The following is a 14,560-nucleotide window of genomic DNA, read 5'->3' as shown; positions in this document are numbered from 1 at the left end:
TATAAATGACTCATTCTTGAAAAAAATGCATTAGAGCTGTGTGCATGAGCACATTTTAATGTAGGCTGTGAACGGGTTCGCGCTGTATAAAGCTGTCAATCAAAATGTACCTGTCGGACTCGGGACCTATCGGGTATAATTTTTATTGCCCGATTACAGTTGTGCATTCCCGCTGCTGTTCCGCGGGAGCCGGCCAGATTTCTTATGGTGTGGGAGTAAATTTCTGAATAAATCGCGGGAGAGATGTGTGTGTGTGTGTGTGTGTAAAAGAGAGAGAGAGAGAGAGAGAGAGAGAGGTGCTGTGCGTCGCTTTGCGCTCTCTCTCTCTCTCTCTCTCTCTCTCTCTCTCTCTCTCTCTCTCTCTCTGACCGCGAGGCTAAGGTCGCATAGAAGGTATTCAGTTTCTGAATGGTTTAGGCTTAAGCCAACAGTTTGGTGATGCTGTCTGAGCCTTACGTCATAATTTTTTTTATTACGCCGGTAATACCGGATACCGGGGTAAAATATGGAGGTGGTTTGACGGTATCAAAATTTGGATACCGCCCAAGCCTAATGCAGAGGCTTGTCACTTGGTAAGTGAATCAAGGCATAGTCAGATTCTGCTTGACTAGTGTATTCCCCAATGAGTTATAATCAAAATAAGTTATACTTCATCAGTTAATATGATTCAAATTAACATGTTATATTTATTTCTTAATATTATGAAAAATAATATGAACCAGGAAATTACCCATGGCGACTTTAATGTAAAATAGTTTGGTATATTTATCTTCGGCCCATGGCTATCATTGATATTGGGTTTTTGGCCCTTCATATGAAAAAGTTTGGCCACCTCTGCTATATACACTACAGCACATACACACAGCAGGGCTCAACAATAAGGACTGCCCGGTGGCCCAGGGCCAGTGTGAGAGACACTTGGGACAGTAGACCGGACCATTACTGGCTCGATTGGGACAGTGCTGCCTTGTCAGTCACTAACATTTAATTTGTCTGTGACTATTTGTGCATTTTAAGCTTGCGTTAAGTCTTTAAATGCTACTTTCTCTGTAATGTCGTAAACAACATATTGCGATTCGTCTTATATGATTGATTTAACCATGCTATTTTTTTTTTTTTTGTAACCTGGTAACAACCAGTACAGCGTAGAAACAGCAACTTGGCGGCAACATCAAATTATAAGGCTAAACGAAAATGTCTGTCTCTAATAGGGTTGTAACGGTATGAAATTTTTACGGTATGATAATCGTCTAAAACAATACCACGGTTTGACGGTTTCGCGGTATACGGTATGTTACAAATGTTACAAAATAATAGAACAGTGAAGCAAATTTGACTTTTTCCAAATAATATATTTTCAGTTACTATAAACAACACCACTTACAATGAACAAATAAAAATAAGAAAATAATAAATAATGTTTCAAAGTCCAAATAAAGTCCAAATAAACATGGTGCAAATCCTCAGTAAAAAATAGATATAAATATTTACTATACTATAAATAGTTACATAACGAAACTAGATTCAATATGGAACATCCTTAGGTTTTATGTGCCAGCATGGATATGGTTGTCTGTGGATATGGATTTGGATGTGGTTGTCTGCAATGCAGACAAACAGCTGCACCTTCATTTGCGTCTTTTGAAAACAGCAAGAGCAGCAGTTCGTCTTTGCTGTGTCACTGTTTTGTCATGTTTCTGTGCTGCTGTGCATGCAAAAGTACTTAGTATGAGAACAATTTCATGCAAAACTTTTTTTTTTGCGTTTTATTTAGCCGCGCATAAATGTATGCCTATCTCTCATTCCGTGTTGTTCAAATAGCTGATTGTTGGTCCACAAACAAAAGCGAAACCTATGCTTATTGGTTGTGATATAGCGAGTTTGAACCAATCTGGGCATGGAGGAGGGACAATGCATCAATGCATCATGTCTGGTTTGTCCGGAGACACAGTGACGAGCGTTACTTTGTCAAATCAGCATTGTCAAATTTTGATGACGTAACCGCACTGATTCCGGAGCCTCTGAAAGTCCGCGAATGTAATGTGATACAGCACTGGAAAGCTGAGATTCTCTTCTTTATGCCAATCTTTGAATTGTATGAATCGGATCAGCGGATCAAAAGTTATTAAACATTTAAGAGCAATACTTATTTTTAGCCGCGGGCGGCTGTCTCAGTCTTTAAGGGTTAAAACCGTTGATATGCAATTGTTCATGGTATGATAATCGTGCACGTTCAAATCGTGGTAGACCGTCATACCGGTATATTGTTACAACCCTAGTCTCTAACGTCTTGGAAGTAGACATTTACGTGGCAACAACACGACAAAATTAAAGTGAAGTGATGTTATGCATAGTTTGTCGTCAGTTTGACAAGTCAGCCACTTTTTGTTAAATCATTTCAAACTGCAATAAAGTACCTCCACATTTTCCATACTGCTCTTTTTGTTTGCATAACACTTATATTTACAATTGTTTTTTAAGTATTGAAATTCTAGATTTACAGACTTTATTTTTGACACATTATTTAAAATATGTGGCTAAAAATAGCTATTAACTTCCCTTTTCTTTTGGTGGGGCCAGTGAAAATTTTGGCAGGGCAAGTAAAAATCTAAACCACTTGCCCGATCAGACCAGTAGAAAAAAATCCTTAGCGTTGAACCCTGCACAGTACAGTATATATACACTAAAGAAGATGTTTTGAAGAAAGTTGACAACCTGTAACCGTTAGCCTCCATAGTAGGAAAAACACACACTCTGCAAGTCGATGGTTACAGGTTTAGAACAAGTAAAAAGTGAGTAAATGTTGACAGAATTTTCAGTATTGGGTGAACTAGCCCTTTAAAACAGACCTTTGCACTTATAACATCTCCACACGTCTCTCATTTTAGACCAAGGCGTAAGTGGAGCGGCATGTTTTGTTTCTAACCAAATTATGCAAATAAACGTCTGAGGAAACAACACAGCGCTGCCCTTTAACTTCCTAATAAACTCTAACTTTATTAGGAACCACAACACTGCACGTCTAACGTCAAATAGACCTCATAATGTCCATTTTTAGCCCACTCCGGAGATCATTTATTATGAGTTAAATGGGTTTACAGAACAGCAGTTATAAAGATAAGCGGTTAAAATAAAACACATCAGAAGACATTTAGTGATGCCGTTTATTTTTAAGCAGCTAAATTTAGACATGCTTGATCGATTGCTCTTTATAAAACAGCTTTCAAATAATAGAGGCTTTGCATTTCACAGATCTGATGGTGTTTGATTCATGTTTCAGCAAAAACTAACACAACATTCCTCTTAATTTAGGCATAAATCAGGCACTGAAACTACAAACTGTATACAAATGAAGACATTTATAACCTGCATATTAAGTTATTTCCATTTGTTTAGTGATCAATAATTGTAGTAAATACAGTTTAACATTATTGTTAGCCTTCCTGTGAAAATTTTATTCTTTTTCAAATATTAATTAAGAGCTGTTTAAGAGAATTTTTTTCCAACACATTTTTATTATTTTTAATAACATATTTCCTTTGTTTTTGCTATGATGTTATTGAAATAATATAACTATTTTACTGGTTGTTTTACAAGATAATAATATAAAGTGCCTAAAGTGCATCATACATAAACATATATTTAATTTTAATTATTAAATATATATATATATATATATATATATATATATATATATATATATATATATATATATATATATATATATATATATATATATATATATATAATTGCAGTATGATTATAATTTATTATAATAATTTATTTATTTTTGTTTGTTTGCTTTTGGTTTTTTAATACACACACACACACACAGACACACACACACACACATTTTTTTTGTTCAGACATGATTATTTGAGTAACACAATAATTCAATAAGACAGTACTTTTCATTCATTTTCTTGTCGGCTTAGTCCCTTTATTAATTCGGGGTCGCCACAGCGGAATGAACCGCCAACTTATCCAGCAAGTTTTTACGCAGCGGATGCCCTTCCAGCCACAACCCATCTCTGGGAAACATCCACACACACATTCACACACACACTCTCATACACTATTAACAATTTAGCCTACCCAATTCACCTGTACCGCATGTCTTTGGACTGTGGGGGAAACCGGAGCACTCAGAGGAAACCCACGCAAAGGCAGGGAGAACATGCAAACTCCACACAGAAACGCCAACTGAGCCGAGGTTCGAACCAGCAATCTTCTTGCTGTGAGGCGAACGTGCTACCCACTGCACCACTGCCTCACCACAGTACTTTTTAATAGGTAAATAATCAACATTTATAGCAATAAAGAATATGTATATGAAGAGAAAGTTGAGTTTTTAAGCAGGCTTTTACTTAACAATTTTTTTAATCATGTTTTTATTATGTTATTTTATATTCGCTATTGCGTTTTAACTTGTTTGGTCAATGATTGTTTTTAGTAATGTTTAATTTGTTTAGCATGTCTGCTGATGCTTATTGTAAGGCGACCTTGGGTGTCTAGAAAGGCGCCATTTACAAATAAAATGAATTATTATTATTATTTTTGTTCTGTTCCTATAGGAAAAAATACTAAAGTTATTTACATAAGAAAAGTTGCTTCATCAAAATATTTATAGCTGATGAGCTTAAACTAACCCGTCACGTGGTGAACAGTGAATTTGAACTGCTCAGCGGAAAAAATAATTCCACCAAAACACCTTGATGTTGCTCTTGAGCTGAGCAGAAGTTAACTGTTAACAGGCTGAACGTCCCCATTTATTCAGACATGCCACACAGCAAGTCAAGCTTGAAGCCTCGGCTTTGACTGCAAGACTATTCAGAGACAGATGTTACACAAGCACACACACACAAGCAGAAATGCATGCACACTCACACTCTTACAAAAAACACACACTTTACAGACACAATTTCATGCACGCACACACACTCTTATACACTCAGATACGCAAGCAATTTACAGACACAATCTCACACTCACACAAAGTCATACATGTAGACCCACAAAAATACTCACACTTTACAAGTCGCACACACGCATGCACACTCATTTATACAAATGCACACACACATGCTTACAAATTACACACACACGCTCACACAAACACACTTTCATGCACTTTACAGACACAATTTTACACATTCATGTACACACACGCACATACATGCATCCAATCACGCACATGCTCATACTCTCACAAATCTCATTCTCACACACACGCACGCACACACACGCACGCACGCACACACACACGCGCACTTCTCACCTCCTTGTCAGTCTTGAGAAGGCACTCAGACGGCACTCCTCCAAGGCTGTTTCCCAGGGGCCGAACCACAGCGTTTGCCACGTCTCGACCCACACCAGCTGGGTAAGTGTGCAAAACACTCAGGTGACCCTGATCGCTCTGGACCACCAGGTGTAAAGACCGCCACTCAGAGTACATGACTTTACTGGATCTGACTGCCACCTGAGGAGAAACACAGCACTGGGTCAATAATACAGTCAACTAAAGCCAAAACCAGTCACTAAAATAATGCAATGAAAAAATATATATTAAAAATAAATAATCATAACAATAATAATAATAACAACAATAATAATAATAATAATAATAAGTAATTAAAAATACAAAAGGTATACAAAATTGATAATGCCTTAATGAACATTAATGTACAGAATTCTAAATATGTTAAACAAATCGATTTTGCTTAAAAATAAGCAGTATATCAGTTATTAAAATTAACTAAAAACATTAACTTCACATAGAATAAAACAAACCAATAACAGATAATAACAAAAATAAATTAAATGTGATACAGTAAAAGTTACTACTAAAACATTATTTGTATTATAAAAATGAGTGAAAACTAAATATTTATATTAATAATTACATAAAAAATGACAAATTAAATAAATAAAAAGACATGATTAAAACATATTTAAGTCTGCTAGTTTCCAAAATAAACCCATTTAAATTAAGTCTGAGCTAATGCAGAAAACAAAATACAAATTAACAAAAAAAATAAGATTATTATTAATAAAAATGACAAAAGCATAACAAAAACAATAATAATAATAAAAGACTAAAACTAATAAAAAGTTATGCAAAACTGTTAATGATAATAAATAACTCAAATAAATAAATAAATAAATAAATAAATAAATAAATAAATAAATGATAAAACTACAACAATTTTCAGGGTGACGGAGTGAATAATTTAAAAACACTAAGAAATCATTAAATACGGTTAAATAAGTTGATGTTGCATAATATTAAGCAGTATATAAAGGTTACTAAAGTTAAATAAACCTATAATAACATTGTCACAAAATAAAAACAAACCACTAATACATAACAACATATACAACTAAATTAACTGTGATAGTTAAAATGTTATTTTTATTTACTTCAACGTGATTAACTACTAAAATGTTACATGAAATATACAAGTGAGTAAAAACAAACTTTTATATTAATAATTATATTAAAAATGACAAGTGAAATAAATAGAGTATTAATAAATAACATTTAAGTCTGCTAGTTTCAAAAATAAACTCATTTAACTTAAGTTTGATCTAATGCAGAAACCAAAATAAAAATTAACAAAAACAACTAAGATTTATATTACTAAAAATGTCAAAAAAATAAAAAAATAAAAATAAATAAATAAATAACATTACAGGCATTAAAACAATAACAAAAACAATAATAATAAAAGACTAAAACTAATAAAAAGTCATATAAAAATGTTATGATGATAAATAACTAATCAATAAAATAATTCAATCAATAAAAAGGTAAATAAATAAATACTAAAACTACAACCGTTTTGAGCATGACAGAGAGTAATCTAATTTAAAAACAATAAGAAATCATTAAACACAGTTTAATAAATTGATATTGCATAATATTAAGCAGTATATAAGGACTGCTAAAGTTAAATAAAACTAAAAATGTCATCACATGAAATAAAAACAAACCAATAATACATAACAACATATAAATTAATTAAATGTGATAGTTAAAAATGTATTTTTATTTAGTTTAACTTGTTTAACTACTAAAACATAAGATGTAACGTAAAAAATGAGTAAAAACAAATTTTTATATTAATAATTATATTAAAAAATGAGTTGTATAATAAAAATAAGTGAAAATTAAATATTTTTATTAACAATTATATTAAAAAATGACAAATTAAATAAATAAAAAGTATGAATAATACATATTTAAGTCTGCTAGTTTCCAAAATAAACTCATTTTTTCAAGTTATACAGCTATAGATAGATAGATAGCTCTATGGGTGTCATGGTGGCACAACGGGTAACATGATCGCCTATCAACAAAAAGGTCACTGGTTCGAACCCTTGTTGGGTCAGTCGGCATTTCTGTGTGAAGTTAGCATAAAGTTGAAGTTTGCATAAGCTAAATTGGCTGTAGTGTATGTGTGCGAATGCAAGGGTGTATGGGTGTTTCCCAGGGGTGGGTTGCGGCTGGAAGGGCATCCGCTGCATATATGCTTTATGCTATGGCTATTTTGGTCATGTGAACTGCGCTGGTTCATAATATGCTTCCTCTTATCAGACATCAGTGTCTGCTATCTCATACAGAAATGATGACAAACTATGCAGGACACTGTTTTGACAACAACACGCCCTGTTCTGATCACCTGATCCTCAGCTTTAATCTAACACGAGGAGCTGTGATTTCAGTCATAAGACAAAGACCAACAATCTAACAAATCAGTAAAAACAAAACAGTCAGCTCTGAAATAACCCAGATGCTCAACACAAGTCTCTCCAGCTTTACTAATCTGGACACAATCTGAGCGCTCTGCTAATATTAGCATGAAAACTTTAAACATGGAACGAGGCCAAGTGGATCTCAAACCCTCAGGAATAACACGCTCATCAGAATACAGATTACAAGATCTAAACTATACACAGTGCAAGAGAAATGCATGCTTGAAAATATATTCATTTAACTACTCAAATAAATGTTCTTTTACATATTAGATTGAGACTTATGCTGTGTTCACACCAGACGCTTAACGCACGGATAAATCGAGCTATGCGCACGTAAATAGCCGCGTGAACATTTGAGTTTACTCGCTTCATTCGCGCATCAAATTTACTTCAGAACAGTGTTTATGTGCTTTATGAAGGATGAAAAACAGCGTCGATATGTTTAGGGTCGTGTCTGAGTCTACTAGATCCTTTCAGAGGTGCATCCAGCTCTTTGAGCTCATAAACTCCTCCAGAAACTTGATCAGCTCAGTTTGAAGCACTGTTGTCGGTGTCGGCTGGAGGATTTCCCCCGGGACACCAACAACAGGCGTACGTCACAATCACGCCCCACTCAAGAGCAAGCTCCTGATTGGTTAACGCGGCGCGAATGTCAGCTAGTTCAGAATTTTAAAATCGAGCGATTCCCGCAATCGCTCAATTCGCGCCGCACCATTCGCGCGTTTGCATTGACTTAACATGTAAATCACTCGCGCTTGACGCGTGTTCTGCGTCTGGTGTGAACACAGTATTAAAGGGTAACAAAACACCAAAACACATTTTTTAAGCTGTTGACAGTCATATTTGTGTCTTACGCTGCTATAAACACTATTAAGTAGGGAAGTAACGATATTACAACCGAACCGAAATATCGCGATACACCAACCACGATACATATCGCAAAACTCTCGTGGCATACCGCGGTACTCTCACGCCCCCTGCTGTCCATTGTTGAGGTTGACGTCACTTGTCTCTAACTAATTGAACCAATTTAAACACATCTTTATTATCATATTTGATTCAATTGTTTTTGTAATGATGAGGATTTGTTCTAAATATTATATTCTAAAGTTAGTATTTTAGTGCATGTTATGTCATGTGACTTGAGTAAGCATCACACTCGTTACTACTGGACGCAGGATGGCTGCTTCACATAGTACTGAGATTGCATATCCCCCAGACACATTTAAGTCATCTGTGTGGAAACAGTTTTCCAGTTGAGTACAGGAATAGAATTCGTGTCGTAGACAAAGCGCACGCCTGTCTGTCTCAACTGTTTCACGAAACTTACTTGTAAGGAAAAACATTTAAAAAGTGTGGTAATTTCACAATGTGAGGGTGTAAGCAACAGAACTGCCAACAAAAGTGATTTAATGTACAAAAGTAAAACCAGAATAATGCCCAAATATACAAAAAAAGAGAAATATTTACACTAATAAAAATAATATAATAAAGTAACAAATTCAAACAAAAGTATCAAACAAAAATTAGTTAAACTCGAGCAAGGGGGTGATAGTGAAGACAAACAAAAGAAATAAATATAATAAAACAATTCTAACTCATGAATAACCCCTCTTACCTCGCTAAAACTGATGAAAAGAAAAAAAAAGGTCTTCAGCGCCGTGCGCCGCATTCTTCCCTATACTGAATAAAATAAACAAAGATGACCTTCACCTCTTACCTGATGTCTTTAACAATACATTTTCTACGTGTTTGCAAAATGGAAATCGTATGACATTTTCCCTATCCACCTTACACTAAGACTGAACTTGAGGAGATACAGCTATATTGTCGGAGCTAAAAAATAATATACAAATCAATTGAAATAAACATGTACAAACCTCACAAAATTTCTTAAAGTGGGCAAAAGCAATGCAAAATAATTTTACCCAAACGAAAGTTAAGCAAAAACAACGAAAATCATAATCATGTCAGAAAAATACACGAAAAACGAGATCAAAGGAAAAAGCGCTCTCTCTCTCCCGCTCTTCCTGACATGCTTTTTACATTCCCGCGCTGCGTCGCCAAATGATGATAGATCGGTCTCCTGACCAATCAGCTGTCAAAAAGGCGGACCTACAGAAATGACAGGCATCAGCTGTCGTGAAGGCGGACCTACATAAATGACAGGCATAGAGGGAGCGGGAGAGAGTGAGAGATCGGGAGGCATGCCGGCTACAACCCTAACATTAGTTTCAGACACAACCGCAATGTATTTTACTGGTGAATATGTCATGAAAAAACACTTTACAAACACATTATATGTATATTTTTCATTAATTTAAACGGAAACCTATCTATCTAAATGAAACCATATAATCAAAAATGAGCGTCTGTGTCAGCACAGAGATCAAGTCTTTTGCGTTATTTTGAGCAAATTCGGTTCGAAACTAATTTTTGAAGCTGCGTCACACCAGTTAGATCCTTGCGTTTATTCCAGAGTGGACACTGGATGTCTGTACCTGGGAGTGCATCGTGATGTCTCTGAGTGAGCAGCATTAATTCATGAGTATAGTTTGGTTCAAACCAATCAGCTCGTGCGGTGCGACTTCATTAATATGCATGATAGCTTTGAAGACCGTTTTTACCTGTTACAGTGTTCAGACAGCAGAGAGACGCCACGTTGTGTTGCCAAAACAAGTAGAAAAAGAAGAATTGCTTGGAGACACAGGTCGTCAGTGTTTTATTCATAAATTTGCTGCAACAAAGGGTTTGTTTTCATTTCCCCGCTATGAGAGTGCAGCTGGACTCACGTGTGGACTACAGTGCACGTGACATGCAACAGAAATATGTTTGCACGGAGCATCGTTTACCCGAGAGCTTTTCGCATCTGGAAATGGTGAAATCCTGATTTGCTGCTCGTCTACTTTTAAAAAAGACGCAGCTCCAGTTGGTGTTGATTGTCCTGTCTTTACAGATTTGGTAAGTGAGCGATCAGTGGTCTTTGTTTATGTTTATTCAGAGGTAAAGTCAGTTCGTTTCGTCAGCAGTACTCTTGCAGTGTTTAAAGACAGACCTTAGTCAAAATGATTTAGTTTCTAAGTTTACAGTACGATAACATCACTACAATATTATAAACTAAAAGATCCGCTGTAAATGCTGCTCTGTGAGTGTAAACATGTAAACTCCGCAATCAAACTTTTACCGTCGTGCAGAATTTTCGCCGCATTTTGTGACAGGATAGTCCATACACACGGCTTTCTGACGCTTCCTACCAAGTGCATCTAAGTTACCGAGAAATGCAGAGGTTTTTTCTCCCATTCGCCATGCGGAAACAAACACTCCATTAAACTACACTCTTCCAACAGTTCCTCAAATTGAATATCTCGTTTGTCACGGGGGGCATGCATGAAATGCTCCTGAATGAAAGACTGCAGTTAAAGTCGATAAATTAATAGTTTGGCAAATAATTCTACTACTGATGTCCATGAAAACACAGTCACTGTCTTTCTCCCCTGCGTCTGTGTTTGTTTTGCCTCTGTGAAAATCAGCGCGTGCCCAAACGGAAACTCCCAATTTAATGCAAAACCTTCCCTCTTTCCCTCCCCTGACACTCCCAACTAAACAGAGCTGGACACACCCACTTTCCTGACTTTTTCCAAACTAAAGGTGTGAAAACACCCTGCTGAGACAGCTGGTTTCGTGCCCCTTTGAATTCTGTATATTAAATAAGGGTGCTTTCACACTTGGTTCATTTGCCTGGACCGCACCCAAGTTCGATGTGTTTGGTCCGGGTGTGGACCAAAAGTGCTAGTGTGAAAGCACCCTAAGACTCAGACACATATATTTATGTGTGTGTGTGTGTGTGTGCGTGAGTGAGCATTTTATTTAAATATACAAACACAATTCATTAAAAATGTCCTTGCATTCATTCATTCATTTTCTTTTCAGCTTAGTCCCTTTATTATTCAGGGGTCGCCACAGCGGAATGAACCGGCAAGTTATCCAGCATATGTTTTACACAGTGGATTCCCCTTCAGCCGCAACCCAGTTCTGGGGAACACCCATACACTCTTGCATTCACACTGATACACTATGGCCAATTTAGTTCATCAATTCCCCTATAGCACATGTGTTTGGACTGTGGGGGAAACTGGAGTGCCCGGAGGAAACCCACGTCAACTCGGGGAGACCATGCAAACACCACACAGAAATGCCGACTGACCCAGCCAGGACTCGAACCAGCAACCTTCTTGCTGTGAGGCAATCGTGCTACTCACTGCGCCACTGTGACGCCCTTTGCAAATCCTTCAACACCAACTTTAAATATATAGGTTTAAAATAATAATAATAATAATAAATTATATATTACAAAATACAGATTTAAATCTGTTCACTATATGCAAGATGGAGAGAATTTATAGATGTTATAAATGTATACTAATACAAATACAAAGATAAATAATAATAATAATACAATATGGATTTAAATGTGTAGACTTTATGCAACATATATAGATGTTTACAATTGTATATATATATATATATATATATATATATATATATATATATATATATATATATATATATATATATATATATGTTACTTTTACATATTGGGATGAGGCATACTGTATTGTAAATAAGAAAATAAGGTGTGTCTGTGTGTCACAATTAACTAAAATACTGCAATTATATATTACTATACTGCACACAAATATGCTATGTCAAATTTAATACATCAATAATAACTGTAGGCTAACTTACAACACATCAAATAAAAAAGTAACCGGAATATAAATGGCATTGTAAAACACAGAAGTATACCATGGTTTACGGCTGAATAACAGTGCATTTGGTACAAAAAAAATCTTATGCTAAAATGTTGTGCCATTGTGATGGTAGATAGAAATATAGCTTATTTAAAATAAATAATATACCATGTATTTACGTGTCACTTTCAGGTACTCATACTTTAATACGGTGCCCATAATGTTATTTGTTTTAGCACACTCGTTATCACGCAAATAAGTACTAAAAAAAGCAAAAATAAATGATTAATAAAAAGCAAAATCTTCCTAAATTCCACGTCCTGGTGATGTTTTCAATTCGACTTCCGTAGCCGCTGTGTTTGTTAGCTTCTATGCTAACCGAACGGATAAGAGTCAGTGAAGCTTTAAATCCTAACACAAACATTGGTATTCATATTTACATATTAATTGTATACCCTTACACAATGTATATGCAAATAAAACTCGTTTTATACAAGAGGATGAAGGCTATTAGCAGTACGAGAGCTATGCTAACACAGACTGACTGCCAACGGTGACTGGGATTAAATCCATCAATGTACTGCTAAACATTAAAACAAAAGAGCAGAAATAAGAGTTAGCTCCACTGAAATTAAATAAACAAAATAACAAATTAAATCCCGCCGTATGTTTTGACGTTTTCCAAGCTTTGGCGCGAATCAATCTGAGACATGTTTGTTTGACAGCTAATTCCAGCCTCACAATCGCTTCAAAACAAACAGATGACAGCTGTCAGCCATCCGTCACCGCTTATTATCACTTCATCGAATACACAAACCCTTACATTTAACACAGGTGTTAATAAAGAGCTCTGTATATACCGGAGCAGGCCGCAATGCGGACTCTGGTTGTGTTTGAAAACCTACTGAGCTCACTTACTAGACAGTGCACTTGGGTTCAAAACAAAGATGCCTGAATGCTACTACAGTATACAAGTAACATGTTTACACGTGTTCTCAGCTTTAAAATACAGGTTAAGCTGTAAGCACCTTAGGATTTTAATATATAATGGCTACAGATGTTGTCAATATAGGGAGCAAACTGGGTTTTGAGACGCGACCCATGTGACAGTTGAACTGAGCAAACACACAAACACAGGACAGACATTATGAATAAACAGCTTTACCTGATTCAGTTCACATATCAATTAGTCGGTGGTTTCGGTGATTTTATGTGGAAACCGGGTTTGTTCGAGCAGCATATTTGTCGGAGGAGCCGGTAAAATCGGATCAGATCCGCTCCTCCATCACAGGCGGCGGGTTCGGCTGCCTGCCTGCAGTGGCTGATGTGAGCGATTCACAAATGAATCATTCATCTGAACCGATTCCTTCAAACGATTCAGTCGCACAGATTCGCAAGCGTTTGTAAATCACTCGACGCCTGACAAACATTATGAACATCGCCACACGGTTTACTAATTTTCTGTCAGGTAAGGGATGAAGAATGTCTCATTTACACAGAACAGTCTAAATAACAAACCACTGAAGTATTCTAGCCTAAATTATTTAACTTAACGTTTAATTTAACTACAGAAAACAATAGCTTAAAGGAACACCTGAGCAGTACAAAAGAAAGGCCTCATGTAGTAATACTGCGTTAATTGATTAATATAATTGAACTTAATGCAACTACAATTTAAAATGGGGAGTTTTTATCAAATTTAAGAACCTGTTTTGTTGTTTTTTATTGTCTTTACCTTATATTTAATTGACAAAAGTGTTTTCAGTGTTTTGACTGACAATTAAAAGTTTGTGCAAAGAGATAAAATGAAACTCATAAGCTTAAAAGTCTACAATAATAAGCACAAAATTAGGTACTAAAGATTTCTAAACATTTTGTGGCAAAGTCATGACAGAATTTTTTACAGAAAAATAACCTTTTGAATGCAAAATTTCAAAGAATATTTACCATTTACAATATAGTACTATATTTTCTTCAGGGTATATTATAATACAACACAATTTACTGCAGTTAAAACTGAACTATACTGTATTTATTACAGTTTATCAGTT

The 14,560-nt window shown here is 35.5% G+C and overlaps 1 protein-coding gene across 9 annotated transcripts in view; it reads right to left on the bottom strand.

Moving 5' to 3' along the window:
* Positions 1 to 13,846, bottom strand: part of ralgapb (Ral GTPase activating protein non-catalytic subunit beta) — a 115,776-nt gene extending 101,930 nt beyond the window's left edge. For all 9 annotated transcript variants that reach the window (XM_021477328.3, XM_009302762.5, XM_009302763.5 and 6 more), the window contains exons 1-2: positions 13,675 to 13,846; positions 5,279 to 5,479 (exon numbers count right to left, since the gene is read on the bottom strand). In XM_021477328.3, the coding sequence (XP_021333003.1) occupies positions 5,279 to 5,455 (177 nt within the window). In that variant the 5' untranslated portion in view covers positions 5,456 to 5,479; positions 13,675 to 13,846. The remainder of the gene's footprint in view (positions 1 to 5,278; positions 5,480 to 13,674) is intronic.
* Between the last annotated feature and the right edge of the window lie 714 nt (positions 13,847 to 14,560).

This window comes from Danio rerio, chromosome 6 (genome assembly GCF_049306965.1).
Source record: "Danio rerio strain Tuebingen ecotype United States chromosome 6, GRCz12tu, whole genome shotgun sequence".
Taxonomy (NCBI): Eukaryota; Metazoa; Chordata; class Actinopteri; order Cypriniformes; family Danionidae; genus Danio; species Danio rerio.
The sequence above is the reverse complement of the archived record's forward strand: the minus strand, read 5'-3'. Positions and strand labels throughout refer to the sequence as shown.